Below are 19,367 nucleotides of genomic sequence, written 5' to 3' on the forward strand. Positions count from 1 at the left end.
CTGTTTGAAATCAATGTTTTCTTTGTGCTGAAATACTGAAATGAGAGGGTTTGCCATATTATCAACTGTGATTGACAAAATCTAAATGATGTGCCTAAAAAACTAATTGTCATTCCATGTATAAAAAAACCTTCCTTAGAAACATCTGCATTTAATGTTAATGGAGCTGAAACCTGACCAACATATGCCTGTTTTTATGTCTATATAAACGTACCTCCACAAACAACTTACCTAGCTCAAGCTGTCATAGGCCCACACTGCTGTGTGAATAATCAAGTCAAAGCGATATGTGTAATCTCATCAAGGCATGTGACGTGTCATTAGGGCTGATTCTACCCATAGCCTCTCTGCATTGGAGAAGAGAAGGGGAACACATCAAAGTTTTGGTAGCTAGTTTTTGGGGTCATGCAAAACAGTTGAAAGCAGGTCCGGTATGAGAATGCCGTCAGTGAAAGCCTCCATCCGAGTGTGCTTGAATGTGATTGATAATGAACAAGGCCACAGTTTACTGCCACAGTGTATTGCTTCTTTGTCCAATGCAGACTGAGCCCTTGCCCTAATCTGGGTTATCTGGCTGTAATCAGTTTAGCCCCACTAATACTCTTTGCTGTTGCTGGATGGTGGGCACTTTCTCTATAGCTTTTAGTCTGCTTCTGTCTCCACCACTGTTCATACAAACAGCTGTTGATGTATCTCTAAAACAAGGGAGCAGGAGAGTTTACTTTGTGCACGTAGAAGTCTGTACAGTCTTTTTTCCCCCTGTAAACTGTGGACATGGCTGAAATTGGAGAAGCGACTACATCTGAGGGGACACCTACTGCGGACACATACCCCAGAAAGATACTGGAGTACATGGAAGGATTCCTCGTCTCCAAGGTAACTAGACACACTATGCACTACATCTACATCTACATACTACATCTACATACAAAACTTGCATACGTGGGTCACACAGGGCAGGGCTTCAACTTTGTACTGAGTTTTAAAGTTACTAACATAAAAGAGTGTATGGAGCTAATAGCATTCATGATTAGTTGTATAATTATGGCATCAAACATGCAAAAGCCACTTGGATATGAAAAGCTAAAACGACAAGTTTAATATAAATCTTACTTTAATTTTCTTCAGATGCACTCATAGGCTCTGCTAATGTGACAGTTTGAATGTCTATTGATACAAACAGGGTTTTTAATCATTTAGTCACTAGTCATTTTTTTTAAGATATTTTTTTGCATTTTTATGCTTTATTGATAGTGTAGAGACAGAGTTGAAATGGGGCAGAGAGGGGAGTGACATGCAGAGAACGACCGCGGGCTGGAATCGAACCCGGGTCCGCTGCTGGCCCGAGGCCCATGGGGGGGACGCCCTACCAACTGAGCTAAGGGCGCCCCCACTCTAGTAATTTTAATGCTATTATTATTAGTGTAAATATATAGTGCTGATTATGGATATAACTGCATTGATAAGATCATGTGAACTGATGGAGATGAATTGACCTGTGATGGAAGAGACATGAATGAACTCTATTCTATTCTACTCCACTGTGCTCTCTCTCCCTCTCTGTGTGTGTGTGGTTCAGACTGTTTTCACCTCGTGTGAGCTGGGTGTGTTTGATGTGTTGCTGGCAGCAGAGCGCCCCCTGTCTGCACAGGAGATCAGTGGAGCGATTGGAGCGAGTCTGGACGGCACACAGAGGCTGCTGGCCGCCTGCACCGGCCTGGAACTCCTCAACACACACCAGGACAATGGACAAGGTCAACACACAACTACTCTCACACACACACACACACACACACACACACACACACACACACACACACACACACACACACACACATGATTTATTTGACATATTGTTACAGTCAAATAATTGGCATTGTATCACTATTTTAAGTACACTTTAAAAGCCAAAATGTCACTTGTTTATGTCAATTCTCTTAATATCTGTCTATTCGTTGTATTAGAAGACATTCTCAACCTTGTCAATTGCTGCACCACCTATGAGCATTACCTCCCCTTGCTTCGTTCCGCCTCGGTCTCTCTCTGTCTGTCTGTCTGTCTGTCTGTCTGTCTGTCTGTCTGTCTGTCTGTCTGTCTGTCTGTGTCTCCCATGTATATCTCCATAAAAGGTCAAAGTCAGTCTTAACACCTGCAGTGATTTATTCACAGGTGTCTCCTCTGTCTCTCTCTCTCTCCTACCACCACCACCATGTCTCAGTGTTTTACAGTAACACAGAACAGGCCAACATGTACCTGACCCGCTCCAGCCCTTTATCTCTCTACCAGTCCATCCAGTACAGCTCCAGAACCATCTACATGTGCTGGCACTACCTGCCCGATGCCATCAGGTCAGCACACGCACACCCAGCACATAGTCACATCCCACCGCCTAAGGCTCGCACACAATTTCACACCAGAGAGATTTCATGTCACATTCATGTCGCAGGGTCACCATCCTGGCAGGCCGAAACAAATGACCTTTTTTGATGTGTGATTTTATCACCGTTGCGTTTCCCCTGCAACCTTGTAGATGATGGTCAGACTGGAGCTGCAAGCAATAGTCTATCGATCTGGGGGGCTGATTTTTTTAAATTGAAAGTTCAATTGTGTATCCTTTAGTTAAAACATCAGAAAATGGGGAAAATCACAATTTACCCAAGTAAATGTTTTTCTGCAACCAATCATCTAAAATCTTAAGATGTTCAGTGTTCATGATATACAAAACAAAAATGGAAAAGTAGCAAATCCTTACATTTGAGAATCGGAAACCGGAAATGTTCTATATATATATCAATTAATAATAATGACGTTCCTGTAACTGAATACTTGCATGCACGGTAACCACTTGGTTACCAAGGCAGTCTATGCCAGGACATACCTTGTGATGCAATTGTGATGACTTTTTAAGAAACTAAGATTATTTTGCATGTTGACGACACAGAACATAATTGAAAAATGTAAACCAAAAGAGCAAGCCACAGTAAAGGTTAACAAACACAATGCTTCTGTCAATACTGCACAGGTTGGATGTTAGTCAATTAAATGAGAATACACGTGGAGCAAGTAGGATCATACACAGGTGAGCAGTGAAGGGCTGTGTGAGTAGAAGTGCAGGTTTGATTTGTAGCCTGGGGATGTGGATCCCCGACTCTGCCCTTTTTCTCTGTCTGAACAGTGTCACAAGATGAATTTTAGTCTCATTGTTATGTCCAAGGGAGGACAGGCAGCCAGCCCGCGGCTCTCACACAGAGTGAGTGGATTCACTGTGGCTGCCAAGTGAGGTCCATAAAATGTGTGTAACTCCACAATCAAATAGAAGTGAAGATTATACCTAAAGAATAAAGGCCCACTTATCTAAATTACTCATTCTTTCTTCAATAGAAATGTGAATTTAACCTCAAACGGACAGAACAATGATTGCCCACTCACATCAACGCACTCCATCTTATCATTTACATTCACTGTGACTGTGACATTGAGATGAGGCTGAAGCATATAATAAGCACTGAGACAATCGATTCCTAGATCGCACAATTTGTAAGCGCACGTAGCAAATATAACAAGACAGACAGACAGACAGACAGACAGACAGACAGACAGACAGACAGACAGACAGACAGATAGATAGATAGATAGATAGATAGATAGATGGATAAGTTATTCGTTCCCAAATTGAAACTGTCTTGTTGTATAATCAATACATACATCAATATACAGTATAGCGTTGTTGTCATATATGAATATGCATTTCTTTGTCTTGTTCTAGAGAGGGAAGGAACCAGTATGAGAAGGCTTTTGGAGTCAGCTCGAAAGACCTGTTTCAAGCTCTCTACAGGTGAGAAGCTGTCACTGTCTATCACACACACACACACACACACACACAGACACACACAGACACACACACACATGCACACGCACACACACACACACACACACACACACACACACACACACACACACACACACACACACACAATTCCAACAGATCAAACACATTCTTGCTCATTTACATTCTATCCCTGACTCTCCATCTTAAGCCCGTCTACCACTTTCCCTCTCTCTCTTCCATTCTTCCCTCTTAAAAAAACAGACTCATGGGATTCGTTAAGAGGCAGTGTGGATGTGTGAGGGAAAGGGAGAGAGAGAGAGAGTGTGTGTGTCTGTGTGTGCGCCTGCGTGCTTGCGTACATGCATTTGTGTGTGTGTGTGTGGCCAGTGATTTGAGTAAGCTTAAAGAGGGAGAGATAGAGAGAGTATGCCATTGTTCTTGAGGTTTGGTGTGTTGATAGTATCTAGTGCCCACAGTTTTAACGCTCCACTGATCTGCTGGTCAGCAGTTTTCAGGGTTCACTTGCTTAAAGTCTCCACACTTTGTTCTTTAATAGATTTTGATGGGCCTGCCCCAGGCACTGTACTGCAGGAAAACTGTTAAAATGCACATTTACATTAGTGTTTTACTGAACAATGGAGAAGGAAATCTACCAATAGCATTGTGTAGATGTATGACAAACTGTGTTCAGCAGTTAGAAGCTGTGACATTTGACAGATTTCTTTACCGGTTGGCATGTTGCTATCTTTAGATTGTTACCCATCATTGAATGTGTGTTTTTCTATATTGCTGGTTGTTTGGGCTTGTGCATAAGTGTTCTGTATTTGCCACTTTAAAATAATTTTTGGTTCTCAGTTCTCACATCCTTTTTGAAAAGCAGCTGAAAGTGGAAAAAAATAAGCATGCAAAATGACACTATTCAAAACAGGCACATGTTCACTGCACATGTAACCCAATGCGCCTTTGTGCAGATGAATTTGCCATTCAGCTTTAAGTGATTGGAAATGGTAATACCCGACGAGAGAAAAAGAAAAAGAAAATTCAACACCTGCGCACAATTGATTTAATGTGAAGTAGCGCTTGTTTATCCCTGCTGATTTCCCCCGTGAGTACCGCTGTGGGTAAATGCGCAAGAGGGGAAAACAACCCTGAAGCCATTCAACGCCTTCACGGAGCGCGAGCAGGAGGAGTCTCAAAGCTGCCTGCATGACTTACACACTACTGTTTACTCGCCATTTAACCAGCCATGTACTGCACCTGAATAATTTACGGCTTCAATGCATTCTCATACCCAGAGAAAGCAGAAAAGTCTTGCAGAGAAGAATGGCAGAAGAGCGTAGGTTTCGAGGTTTTATAAAAAAAAAAAGTAAATATACAAGACATTGCACAACAGTAGGAAGTTGTATTCCTCCAGATGAGCGCTTGTTATTGTATCAGATGGATTTTAAACCTTAACCGATAAATACTTGTCATTCATAACGCAAGACAGCCAAAGGACTTTGATGCTGAAATGCTTCAAACAAAAACTCCTTATATGGTAGTTTTAAAAAAAAGAACCCACAGAAGAGTCAGATCTAGATACAACACATTTCAAAATAAAGCAAGTTAAGTGGGAATAATACAGTTCATTTTGTCAATTTTGACTGTGAAAACGCTACATACCTACTCAAAAGGAGGGAATTGGTGTGAAATGTGAAATTAGGAAACATTTTACAACAGTCCTAAACATACATACAGACAATATTATATTGAAATTGTATACAGTGATGGTGAGCGCATGACAGTATTAGTGCACAATACTTAAAAATGATACGTGTCAGTCTTTTCCTCTGTTAATGCTGATAAGAAGATGGAGGGCCCTTAAGCAAAGAGACGGATGTATAACACACAGCAGGGATCAGGCAGCAATGATGCATAACACTGACAGTTAGGACAGATATACTAACAGGGACCCACAGGGATGTCGACTAATAAAAGACGTGTCAGCGCAATGAACAGACAGATCATGTACCAAGCTAATGCTAAACAGGTGTACATGCAAGGACGCAGAAAAAACAGTGTAAGCATCTTTTGCTCCAAGTGACTTGAGAGAAAACGGGATGTACTGTAAAAATACTCAATCAGCGACAAAAAGAGCTGTAGTTTTTATCACCTGGGGGCATGGGATAATTTTTTTTTCTTTTCAAAGTGTTGTCAAATTAAAGCCGACAGTCTGCTTTTCGGCCTCACAGTCATTCTGTCTTTTCAAATCCAATGTATTCACAGTCTGGAGCAGGCATTAGTCAGTGAGTCACTTTCAAAGTTCTTCTGGAGGTCAGTGTGTGGTCCGAAAGTTGGTCCACGTACTGTATAGGCAGATGGCTGCTCACTAACACTACAGTGAAGTTTGGGGCGAGTAAAATTGTTACAGAATAGGATATTCAGTTTGTTTGTTTGTTTGTTGTGTGTGTGTGTGTGTGTGTGTGTGTAGCCCCATGGCAGGGTATTGTGTGTGCTGGGTGATGAGGTGGAGATTCCTCAGAGCAGCAGCAGCAGTCACCACAGGCTCTTCTATTCTGCTGCACCCTGTCTTTCTCAAACACACACTGTGTCGCCACAGGGAGACACTTTGTAGATGAGGAGAGGCACTGCATGTGTGTGTGTGTGTGTGTGTGTGTGTGTGTGTGTGTGTGTGTGTGTGTGTGTGTGTGTGTGTGTGTGTGTGTGTGTGTGTGTGCGTGTGTGCGTGCGTGCATGTGTGTGTGCGTGTGCTTTTGCGTGTGTGTTCTTGCCAGTTTATTGTGGATATAGAGCGAGCTGCCCCTTAGGTGACAGAGAAGGGTAAAGAAAAGTTTTGCTTTAATTCAGAGAGACTTGAATGAAAGAGAGGCAGTACTAAGATGACCAACTTTTTCGTTTTGTGTGTGTGTGTGTGTGTGTGTGTGTGTGTGTGTGTGTGTAGGTCTGATGAGGAGATGGTGAAGTTTATGCAGTTAATGAACTCCATTTGGAACATCTGTGGTAAAGACGTGGTCACGGCCTTTGACCTTTCGCCTTTCAAGGTCATCTGTGACCTTGGAGGTAAGTTTATGTGTGTGTGTGTGTGTGTGTGTGTGTGTGTGTGTGTGTGTGTGTGTGTGTGTGTGTGTGTGTGTGTTTGTGCATTCATGTCTGTATCAAGTCACCATATCTAATTTCCATAAGGTTGAGGGTTCACAGTGATTAACATTTAAAATAGTTGGTGTCATGCGTTAGCTGGAGAGACAGCTGGCTCCGCCACACTCACGCACACACACACACACACACACACACACACACACACACACACACACACACACACACACACACACACACACACACACACACACACACACACCTAAATACTGTATTTATGCATTACAGTGTGTGTGCATCAAAATGCACGTCGCATGTGGTTAGGTGTGACCTTAATTATACCCACCTGAGCCTCTAAATTAATGAATCTTAATAAATCAGTCAGCCTTCCCTACACACACACACACACACACACACGCACACACACACACACACACACACACACACACACACACACACACACACACACACACACACACACACACACAGAGAGAGAGGCGGCCTTAACGATCTGGGGGCCCCATTCAAGACCTAGTGTGGGGCCCCCCACTTTTTTTGTATTTTCTTGAAAAAAAAAATCGTAATTAAAAAAAAAAAAAAAATGTAATACATATTTCTTGTGCATGCTGCCCGCAAAAAGAAAACAGATTGTAGAGTTTTATGAGATGATTGGCCACTGGGTGCCGACTCTTAAAGGGCCCCCCCACTCCTACCTATCCAGTCAGGTACACTGACTTTTCAGCACATATACAATTAATGGTAAAAACATATTAATGAAGTCAGTTTTTCTCACAGGATTTAGGGATACTGTGGGAGGGACCCTGGTCCTTGTTGGGGGGTCCGGGGGCATCCCCCCCGGAAGAAAATGTGTGCCTTTTGAATTAAAATGCATCAATCTGGTGCACTTTGAGGGGAAAATTTAGAGGCTATATCAAATCCTGAGATGCAGCAGGAACATTATTTTTCAGATTTTTCTTAATCAGGCAGCACTCTTTACTCTGCTACTGTAAAAACAGTAGATTGGTCTGCAGACCCATGTTCTATGATGGAGAGACTCATTTCAACAGATACAGGGTGGATAGCTACTTTTTATGAACAGCATAGAATTTACACATATAAATCGTATTCCTGTATGTGTGTGGGGGCCCTAAAGGCTCATCATGAAGCCCCTTAGACAGAGCTACTAATGCTGTTTTCTTATGCTTTTGTATTTCTCCCCTACTAGTTGAGGGGCCCATGATGATTTATTTCCTTATATTTAGGCTTATTCCTTTTTGGACCCTGTTATTGACATGAGTGACAGAGCTCTTTGACAATGCAACATGAAAAGTTACTATGAGGCCTAGGGCCCGGTAGCCTGCTCAATAATTATTTATCAAAAAAAAAAAAAAAAAAAATGTTTTTAGGGTGGGCTTGGGGTCCCCCCAGAGGGCGGGGCCCCATTCAATTGAATGGGTTGAAACATAGCTAAGGCCGCTACTGCAACACACACACACACACACACACACACATCAAAGTCACCTTTTCCTGTCAAGTGCTAACATCTGGAAAAATTTCATTAATAATGTTAGAATCATGTTTTTTACCCTTCTGAGCTGAGCAAATACAACAACAGAGACAGTGTTCACACGCATGGGCTGATGATTTATAATAATGTCAGTCCATCAGTGTCATCAACTGCTGATATGGGAATCAAACAAGAGCTCCACATTTCAGATATTCTACATTCTTACATGTAACACACTCAGTGTTGGTTTGCTGGGTCACCTGCTGTTGTATGCACATATGTTACTGTAATACACCTAAAGTAGCCTAAGACGTCTGGGTAGTGGAGGGAGGTTAATGGGCCATGATGGTTTAATTGCTATTTTAGGGGCTCGTTCAGACAAGTCATTTGTAATTGTATCCTGTGATCTCACGTACTGTATGTGTTTCAATATAAAAATGCATCTTTTTCACTCCAAGGGATTCTTCTTTCCTGAATTTTGTACTGGTCCAGTAATAATTGTGGGCCACAATTAACATGTATGGCAACATTTCAAAGTCATGCTTGTGTTTTAAAGCTGAAACAGAAAGTCATCAAAAGCTGTTTTATTTCACTCCTCTTCTCAACAGATAATAGCCGTGATACACTACGTTTTGTAGTTTGATAAATAAGAGAAAAAACTATTTGAAATGTTTCTGAAATGCAAAATATTTGAATGTGTAGCAAGATTTTTCAGCCTGTAGCCGGTTTTTGTTTGGACTCATGAAAGTAAAATGGTTGCTTCCTTTAGTAGTCTGCCCTGTGTTATCTTCTTTGGTTATTCAGATTAATTTATAAAGTGCTTTTGAATAGGAGGTGTCTTCCAAAAGGGATTACATAGAGAGAAAAGGGCAAGATGATAACAAACAAAAAAATTGAAAAATTACTAAACACTATACTGAAAAAAACCAGCATGAGCTCCACAACATGAGGCCCGGGTTCAGAAAGAAATGCAGAGTGCCAGTGCTTCTTCATTTTGTGAACAGAACTGAACATTTAATCTGCTATTTTCCATGAAAACCCCCCACTAAAGCAGACTCAGTCAGGCCCAGAAACAGCAAGCTGCTCACTGTATTGAAACCCACTGGTGGCTCCCTCTTGTGTGCAATACCTCGACCGACCACACAGGGGAGCTGTGAAGCCACAGAAAGCTCATACTGGCACACGTTGACACACACACACACACCATGTATTTTTCATGTCTCTCCTCTCTTCTGTTGCGATTGGTATGGGGTTGTGTGTTCATGTTTATGCATTGAGGTGCATCACCACAAAGAGTGTGTGTGAGGACAGCAGGGGTGTGACTGCAGTGTCCCATTAAAACGATGTCTGCTCACACAGCATCTGCCGTGTCTGAACACACACCTGCTGCTCAGGTGCTCTATCTTTCTGTCGGTCCAACTTTCTGCCAACAAGCTGACTTCAAACCAAATCAGGATTCAGCCAGTCCACTTTCTTTCTCATTAATATGATGTAGGTGGTGTCTACTATACTGTGAGACACTTCACCTAGATTTCTGTGACGTTGAACACATATTTCAATGGCAAGCTTTGTTTTAAAATAAATTAAAACCTAATCAATGTTTACTGCTGAATATAAGGACATTTTATTTATCATTCTGAAGCAACACTTTTTTTTATGTAAAGAGCTATCTGCTTTAAAAAAATATTCTCACTTGACATAACAAAAAGTCATGATACCACACTGGCATGACATTCACAGTAGTAGGAGTATACGTGTAGTCGCAAAATGCATTTTAATTAAATTTAAAAGTTAAAGAACTGAGATGATAGAATAGATATAGGAATATACAAGTAGATAGAAAGCATTGATAGTATATTGTTTCACTAAACTACACTCAATGTAAATACAGGTGAAGTGCTTTTTAAAATGATATGGTTATTTATGTTTACATATACATGTACTATATCACATCACATACATATACAGTCAAGAAAGACAAATAAAAACAACAATATTTGAGAAATATAGCACACAGTAACAATCACAATCGACATCAAAGGATTTCACAAACAAACTGAAGCAGCTAGGTTCACATCTTGTACGGCATGTTGTGTGTTTGCTTTTGTTCCTCCTTGCTGCTCTTTCATTGTTCAACTCTGTTGACCCCTGTTTGATGTGAGAGCCAAAGAGTATCTGTGTATGCGAGTGTTTGTGTTCAATGTGTGTGTACATGTGTGTGTGTGGGTGTAAAAGAGAAAGCCTTTGTAAGAATACAGACTGATACAGTAGCATCAGGTCATGTTGGCTTTGTGCGTTTGTCAAAGTGAGATCCTTTGATCCTGTATTCAACCTCAAAGCCTATGTTTTAAATTCAGATTGCTTTATGAAGCGTGAACGTGGATAAATCAGGTTGAAATATTCATATTTTCACATTAAATCTGTGTCGCCATCCTTAAGTGTTTGTGCACGCTTGTGTTTGTGTACTGATTTCATTTCCTTATTTTATCCTCTTGAGTCATCAGCTCTGACCTCTGCCTGCAAGGAGTTACAGCTCTCTCTATGAGGACAGCCAGCAGAACGGGGCAACCACTATAGCCTCGGTGAAGCTGAGCAAAATGCTTATGTCAGCACACCAACAAGTGCACGCTGATAATGCTTAAGACATGAGATCACCTTATAGCAGTGCTTCTCAAATGGTGGGGGGCGCCGTGTGTTGTCAGGGGGGGCGCGGGCTGCCTTGATTTCCAACTGACCAAAAAAAAAATATTTTTTTTTAAGTGCTAGCAAGCGCGATGTGTGCTTGTGTATGGTCATATCCGCGCGAAAGGCCACGATTTGCAGTAAATAAATGTACACGTGTCTCTAAGTGTCTCTATAGGCTATTTAGAAATAAATCAAGCAAGTAGACTAATAATAACATTAATGAATTATTGGTTATCGCATCACAGAAGGCCTATTGGCCTATAATTATAAAAAAACACCACCTTAACTATGTTTACAGTTTAAAAATGTTTTGAATGAAATGCAAACCTCAGTGAATCATTTGCTCTTGTTTCTCTGTCCTGAGATTCACACAGACTGAGCAGTCTTGTTTAAATGTTACAAATTGAGCTAATAAACTGAACTTTGAATTTTTTTTGCTGCAGAAGTTATCTCAGCTAATTTTTGTTATCTAATTTGATAATAAGGTGATTGTATGCAGAATGCTCGTGCCAGAAACTCATACAGTGGTTTTGTACAGATAAATAAATAAATATTAGCAGGTTCTCAATAGTATTTCAATTGAAAAAATTTCTGTCCCCTGGGGGGGGGGGGGCATGACAGAAAATAATTGAGAACCACTGCCTTATAGGGAACATAATGGCTACCAAACTTTGCTACAGTCAAACTGAAAGTCAAACTATATTTCAATTAAAAAAAAAGTCAAACTTATGGTGACGCTAGAGGAATAGTCAGGAGGATCACCAAAATCAGTCGGATTCATTCCGTGAGGATCATAAATGTATTTAGGAAATGTCATGAAAATCCCTCCAGTTACATCAAAGTAGTTAAATGGCAGACCGATCACCAGGCCCATATTGCCAGCCCTATAAAGCCATACAGCTAAAGTGGCTTCAAATGCATTAAAATGTATTGATTCATACAGAAACGCATGTGGAATCGGTGTTAGCCAGATAATAATCAAACTGTGTTCGCTTTTCCTTTGATTAGATTCCTTAGTAGGATTTCCTAGACAACAAGCTCTGCCCTGTAAAGCTTTGTTACTGTTAGTCACTCTAAATTCAGTTTTATTCATGCTGCTTTATTGGCATGAATGTTAAATGAACCATATTCCCAAAGCCGTCACACTGAATACTAATCATGCAAATAAATAAAAGCCACATACCTGAAAGCATCTTTTGCACTCTAGTGGCAGCTCTGATTGTGTGTGTGTGTGTGTGTGTGTGTGTGTGTGTGTGTGTGTGTGTGTGTGTGTGTGTGTGTGTGTGTGTGTGTGTGTCAGAGAGAGATTGTGATAATTCATTGATAATGGTTGTGTGTATTCTATGTGCTCCAATTGTAACAAATTCTCCATCTCACCAGGCTGCAGTGGAGCATTAGCCAAGCAGTGCACATCAGCCTACCCAGAATGCACTGTGACAATCTTTGACCTCCCCAAGGTGGTGCGAATGTCAAGGGAACACTTTGTCACCGAGGCCGACCAAAGGATAAGCTTTCATGAAGGTAAGGTCTTTGCGACTGGGGGAAATCACTTGACATGATATACAGCCAGGTCAAGTGCGGTGCTTAATACACACACACACACACACACACACACACACACACACACACACACACACACACACACACACACACACACACACAAACACACACACACACAAAAATTAAGAGTTATTTGTTGGTAGGCCTGCCAACAAAAGTGACAAGTCCAAGGTGATAATTTATCTTTTGTGGGACATGAGCAAAATTCTTCACAATGCATTATGGGGTTTTAGTTGATGGAGGACTGTCCTGCAATTTCAACCTTCAACCTAATGCTAAGGGTGAAATGTGCCTGCCTGCTTTACTGAATAAGAGAAGCCAGTCAGTTTATTGTTATCCTGCTTTACATGTACATGTAGCTATTGCTGTTGAGGGAGAGATCATTATATTCAACTTGTTTGAACTCTTGTTACATTTGAATCCCAATTCAATTCCACCAGTGAAAAAATCGAGATACTTTTTTTGCAAATCTGCCACCATCAATCTTGTTTCCTCTAAAAATCACAGAGAAATGACAGAACACATCTTTTTAAGATATATATTTTTTTAAATTTACAATGTGCCAAATAAGTTTTGGTGGTGTATTTGAACTTTAGTCACAAAATGTATGACATCTCGACATTATACACAATTGTTTCTTTAAACGATATTTTTTTGGCATTTTCAAGCTTTATTAGATAGTACAGAGTTGAAATGGGGAGACAGAGAGAGAGAGAGGGGGGATGACCTGCAGTAAAGGTCCAAAGGTCGGATCTGAACCCACGACCACTGCAACGGAGGCCGGAGCCAATATGGTACGCGCTCTATCCACTACACCACCGGAACGCCCCAAACCTTACTATTTTTGAAACTATTACTACCACAGCATGGATTTAGGTTAACCCGCTGCAGGTCTGTTCCATTTGTGTACAGTATTGGGTTAGTATACAATCTTCATGCTCCCACAAGCGTAAACTGTCAATTTACACCTTACAATTTGCTGTTTCGGCTCTTAGTCGAAGAAGCTAATGTTAAAAAACCCAGAAGAAAAAAAATCAATTCCTGACCCTCCTGCTGTTTTTATAGCCATGGTGGTGTTGAACACAACAGGACCTGTAACATGGAAAACACCAATTTACAGTTTTTTTTTTGCCTCTGTTTTTTTCTCTGCTTGCCTTATTTCATAATGGATAGAACAGGCATGGATATGAGTGGAGTAAAAGCAAACAGACATTCATTTTATTACAGATTTTATACAGGGGTTCGTTTAAAAAATCTTAGTTAGCTATAATAAATCCAAGCTAGTGTTGTTGAATAAACCACTTCAAATCCATCTCCCGCGGTAACTACATCACCACTGAAGGTTAGACAGCCGCTGGAAATATCTTGTTAGGTCATTTGCTTTTCACATGTAATTTGATTACAACAGACATCCCCACTGGATTAATTATGTTTGAGTATGTAAAGCACTAATTGAATCATTGTCCTATTACTGCAAGGATTGTAACAGAATTATATTAGCAATTTAATTTAAATTCTGCCTCCTGCTTCTGAATCATACGTGTGTGTGTGTGTGTGTGTGTGTGTGTGTGTGTGTGTGTGTGTGTGTGTGTGTGTGTGTGTGTGTGTGTGTGTGTGTGTGTGTGTGTGTGTGTGTGCGCGCGTGTGCGTGTGTGCGTGTGTGTGTGTTTAGGGGACTTCTTCAAAGACCCCGTGCTAGAAGCTGACCTCTACATCCTCGCCAGAATTCTCCACGACTGGACTGACGAACGCTGCGTAGAGCTACTTAGCAGAGTCTACCAAGCCTGCAAACCAGGTCGGTGTGTGTGTGTGTGTGTGTGTGTGTGTGTGTGTGTGTGTGTGTGTGTGTGTGTGTGTGTGTGTGTGTGTGTGTGTGTGTGTGTGTAAAAGGGTGAAGAAGTGTCCTGGAGTGTGAAAGGGACGGGTAATTCCCCCTCTGCTTGAAATTAGATGGCAGATTGTATCCCACAATGCAGCTGATCCCCTAAAAAAACTTTTCATTCTGACTTTGATCAAAGTGAGCACACACACACACACACACACACACACACACACACACACACACACACACACACACACACACACACTGTATACACACACCCCGCAGCAGACGCTATCAGGAGGCGCCTTAAATATGTTTTTGTCTGTGTATCTGCGTGTGTGGGTGTGTAGACCGAGAAGGAATTGGAAGACAGAGAAAACAACCACTGAAGAAGTTTGAAAAAGTCACAGCTAGTGCCAAAGTGACACTTTTGCGATATAATTCATTAATGTTATTATGAGTCTACTTGCCTGGTTTTCAAGAAAAATGCAGAGATTATTAATAATTTGACAGGTCAAGATGTCCCATATGAAAATGCTCTATAGTTTATCAATACTTCCAGTCAGTTAAGTCAAAAATGTTACTATGATTGCATTACCTTTTCACAAAAACGTTTATAAAATGTATATAATAATATATGGTTGTTGTTTGTGCTGCTAGTTGAACAATAAAATGAACTGCCATATTACTGTGCAAAAAGTCAAACAAATTAATCACGTAAGAGAGTCAACTAAATTAAATGGAAGTTAACTGACTTTTCCATTTTGAGTAAACCATGTCGGCACCATTGGTAGCCTTAAAGCTGGGGTGGAGGATTTGGGGAGAAAATGGCAGTTGGGATAAAGATTTGAATCCAAATACCTCAACCGCTACACTTGTTCTCTTTGGTCCCTCCCCTATGGTCCCTCCCTGACACGCTCTACACCAACAACATTGTGCCAAAGTGAATGGACAGTCCCAACAGCCAATAAGAACAGAGAATTGGAGCCTCGCTCTGATTGGTCAAAGTGTACAGCTCATGTTAACTTTGACCAATCAGAAATCATATACCCCAGCTTTAAAGTCCTTCTATATTCAATATGTTGACTATGAAACGGTATGCGTCCTGGCTGCAATTAACGTTAGCAAAACTATCACTTGCTAGCTAAGCTATCCCCGGACATCAGTCGGAGAAGCGGAGAAAGATAGACAAAAAAAGGCATAGAAAGACAGGAAGAAACTAAGCTAACCTTTACGGAGGTCCTGCAGGGAGTGCTGTGTTGGTGGTGGAGGCGTTGCTCCACGAGGACGGCTCTGGTCCGCTGACAGTGCAGCTCTACTCCCTGAACATGTTGGTGCAGACAGAGGGCAGAGAGAGGACAGCTGCTCAGTATGCTAACCTGCTAGCCGCCGCCGGCTTCACCAACATCCAGCATCGCCTCACCGGCAAGATCTACGACGCAGTGCTGGGACACAAAGACACACATGACACAGGCGGTATATAAGGGTACCAGGACTGAAGAGCGCCTTGAAAAGCTTTACTGCTACTCGATTTATTTCTAAATTTTAACGTGTCAAGTTTCTTCAAACAATGAAAATAAGAGTTTCTGACACTGTATGACAATACCATATTCTGTATCTGCCTTTTCCACTCTTTATTTGCATATGAAATATTCAAGCCCTATGTTTACGGCTGCTCAATTCTCGAAACTGTATAATCTAAAGTTTATTTGCATCATTTTGAATACATTTCAAGTGAATTAGCATATTTGGTATCTTTGGAAAGTTTTGAATTTAAAATAAAGATTTTTGGTATGAGGGTTAAAAAAATATGTGTGTGTTTTCGGGGTAACCAACTGTCGGACCAATGGGGAATATCCAAGGAGAAATGTGTCGGACTATCGAGCTGTCGGAATAGAACACACTAGCATGTTGCTAACTATAAAATACTACTATTTTAGCAATCATTTTGTTACCAAACCTGCTCAAGAACTTGATAATCCATTAAGATACGTATCCCCAGTCCAGTCAGAATCTGCTATGATAAGCTATGCAAAGGTCATCCTAAATAAGATGGTGTGCGGCATGAGCTTTCAGTCTCATTTCTAAGGAGATCAACTTCCTTACGAATCTTTTCCCATCACTCAATCCTAAACCCTGTGTCTGAACCCCTCTGCCTCTTACTGTTCTTAACGGCCAATAAGGCAGTCTCTGTACCGTGTTCCTCGTAATGATAGACATGACTCGATAAATCTTCATCACAATGGCAGGGCACATCTTTTATTCCACCCCCCGTCTATTCTCAGCCTTTTATTAAAAACCGGGCCTGTCAATGTGCTCCACCTCTGACGTGACAGTTTGCTTTAAACATTTTTTTTATTTTCAGTTACATTAGGCAAAGCAAGTTTTTTATATAGCCCTTTATATAGTGCTATAGAGGGGCATGCAAATACATCAAGATTAGACATAAGAAAGTATTACAAATATTAAAAGGAATTGCATTTGAAAGAATAAAAACAAGCTGTTACAATTTTTAATTAAAGTTACATTAATTCCAACTGTCTTTATTTGAGCATAACAATATGCCTTCCAAAAGATAATCGCACACACTATCAGTTGTCTGCCTCTGTAGCCGAGTGAGATCACTATCACCCTTCAGATGGCAATATTGTCTGATCCCTGCTCTGCATTCAGAATACCGCGCCACCCCAGTTCACTTCTCTTTCAGTTCTCTTTTCTCTCTACACCCTACAACACATTCTCACTGCCCTCTCTGTATATCCTCCTTCCTCTCTTTCTCGCAGTCATTTTGATTTAACCAGAACTTCAAAGTGCAACAAATTAGAATTGATGTCAAATCCTCACGGACGGCTTTACAGGGAGCCGGCCCTAACGAGGGGAAATTAAGTGCCGAGGCTGGAGACGCCTTGACCTGTGTGAGGAGACGGTGAAAGCACCACCCAGTGACACGGCACAGCATTACCAATGTCATGGTGCTTAACAAGTGCTGTGTGTGAACCACTCAGAAACTGGCTGCTGATGCCTTTTGAGCAACATGTCTGTGCTTGAAGATAAAATGCTGTTTCCTTAGATAAAATGGCAAACGCAACAAGATGAAATAGGTTGCCGTTCCTCTCAGCTCCGAGGTTGATAATGAATTGATCTGCAATCTTCCCTATAACCTAATATAGCTTTCCTATAGTTACTAATCCATCTATCCACACTAAACCCAGTTTAGATGAGATTTTTTTAAATTGTAAATTGTTCTAAGTCGTTTATACAGAAGATGGATGAAAGTATGCCACTGCTTTATAGGCTATATTTGAGGAAGGAGGACCACTGGAAATAAGAGCTGTTTGATTTTTTCTGATTATTCATTTGGAAAAAAAAACTGGTCCCTTGATTTACAAAATAAAAGCTACTAAGAACATCAATGTCGCGAAAGACAAAGAACTGTGTGAAGAAATACAGCAGGGTGTATTGTTCAAAATATTCAATGAGGGGAACTGCTTTTTTTGATCAGGATGCCAAACAACAATTTGTTTTGCTATCAAACAGACTCCGGGGATCTTTCCCCGCACTGCTGCAAAAAGAATCAGCCGCAATTCTGTGAGAGTATCGCTTTCGATTGTGTTTTCCTTCGCTTTTCGTCAACAATTTAAACTGAGGTCAGTGTGTTTTCCACTTCAGCGGTGCACGCTTTTTCTCCTCTCTACTTTTTCACTTCCAGTTACTGCTCCAAGGCTATTATTGTGCCTGCCTCATGGTTCAACGTGAATGGCTTTTTATGAATGGTTTGGAAGAAAGATGGAACCAAAAAATAAATAGGGAACTGTGATGGATAAGAGGATGGAAATAATACCATTTGACTCAAGTCCAACCAGAAGAAACAAAAACAGAATCTAAAAATAGAGATGCAATGTCGTCCTATAATGGGTTGAGATGCCAGCCACTTAACCACAATGTCTCTGGATTGATTCCAGCCAGCATGCTTCCTGTCAGCTTTCAAATAAAGGCAAAACAAATAGTCATAACAATACAAAAAAAACAGCACTTTATCTGAATTACATATGTGTGTTTGTGATGTTAGTCTTTCACATTTTATTTAAAGCTTATTGAGACACCTAACTTGATATCATATATTGCTTTTTACCAGGTTTACAGAGGCTTAAACAGTGATTTTAAATATAGTTGGGGAAAATATATTGTAGCATAATCTCGACTAAAACAACCAGATTTCATGCAAGTACACTTTGCAAGTTGCACATAGCACACATCCTACTGCAGGGGTACAGAGGCCACGCCCCCTACATGCACTGTGCATTCCTCCATCACATGGGGGGCAATTTACTTAATTTATTGAATGGGTTGGGTCAGACAGTAATATTTTACTCAACATTCATCTTTTTGTTGTTCAGTGAAATTATTGATTGTTCATAAAATAATCAAAACTTGATAGTTCTACTTACAAATAAATCTGTTCAAATGTAATGTTTTTTTATTGTATAAGTTTCCATGGATGTCTGTCTGCCTATGACAAAACATAATGTTTATATTTAGATTAATGTTTGGATATGAAAAACAATCATTTAAATGACCGCCATTTAGTTCATTCCTAGAATTCCAAATTTTGAATATTCCAAAAATTCCCGAGCGAAAGTTCATGTGGAAAGTTTCCGGAAAGTTTCCACCCCTTTGCAACCCTAGGAACGATGAAAACAAGAACTCTCTTGGGTATCTCTTAATTATGGCACAATAAGTTAAAAAGATGTATCCTGGCCATTCATGTACAGCCAGTGTGTGTTGATGCACGTTACCTACGTATGTATGAAGCGTCTTGTAGGAAATTGTGTGTTCACCTGTATGTCTATGTTCAGTGTGTGTGTGTGTGT

At 40.7% G+C, this 19,367-nt stretch overlaps 1 protein-coding gene across 1 annotated transcript; it reads left to right on the plus strand.

The window, feature by feature from the left end:
- Positions 1 to 774: 774 nt before the first annotated feature.
- On the plus strand, positions 775 to 15,980 carry asmt (acetylserotonin O-methyltransferase; the record flags this gene model as incomplete). Its single annotated transcript, XM_080038431.1, has 8 exons — positions 775 to 876; positions 1,580 to 1,754; positions 2,219 to 2,348; positions 3,767 to 3,835; positions 6,771 to 6,889; positions 12,495 to 12,635; positions 14,347 to 14,473; positions 15,749 to 15,980. The coding sequence occupies 8 exons, from the start codon at positions 775 to 777 to the stop codon at positions 15,978 to 15,980; spliced, it is 1,095 nt and encodes a 364-aa protein (XP_079894557.1).
- Positions 15,981 to 19,367: the final 3,387 nt, after the last annotated feature.

Source organism: Ammodytes marinus, assembly GCF_949987685.1.
Source record: "Ammodytes marinus genome assembly, chromosome: 12".
Classification (NCBI taxonomy): domain Eukaryota; kingdom Metazoa; phylum Chordata; class Actinopteri; order Uranoscopiformes; family Ammodytidae; genus Ammodytes; species Ammodytes marinus.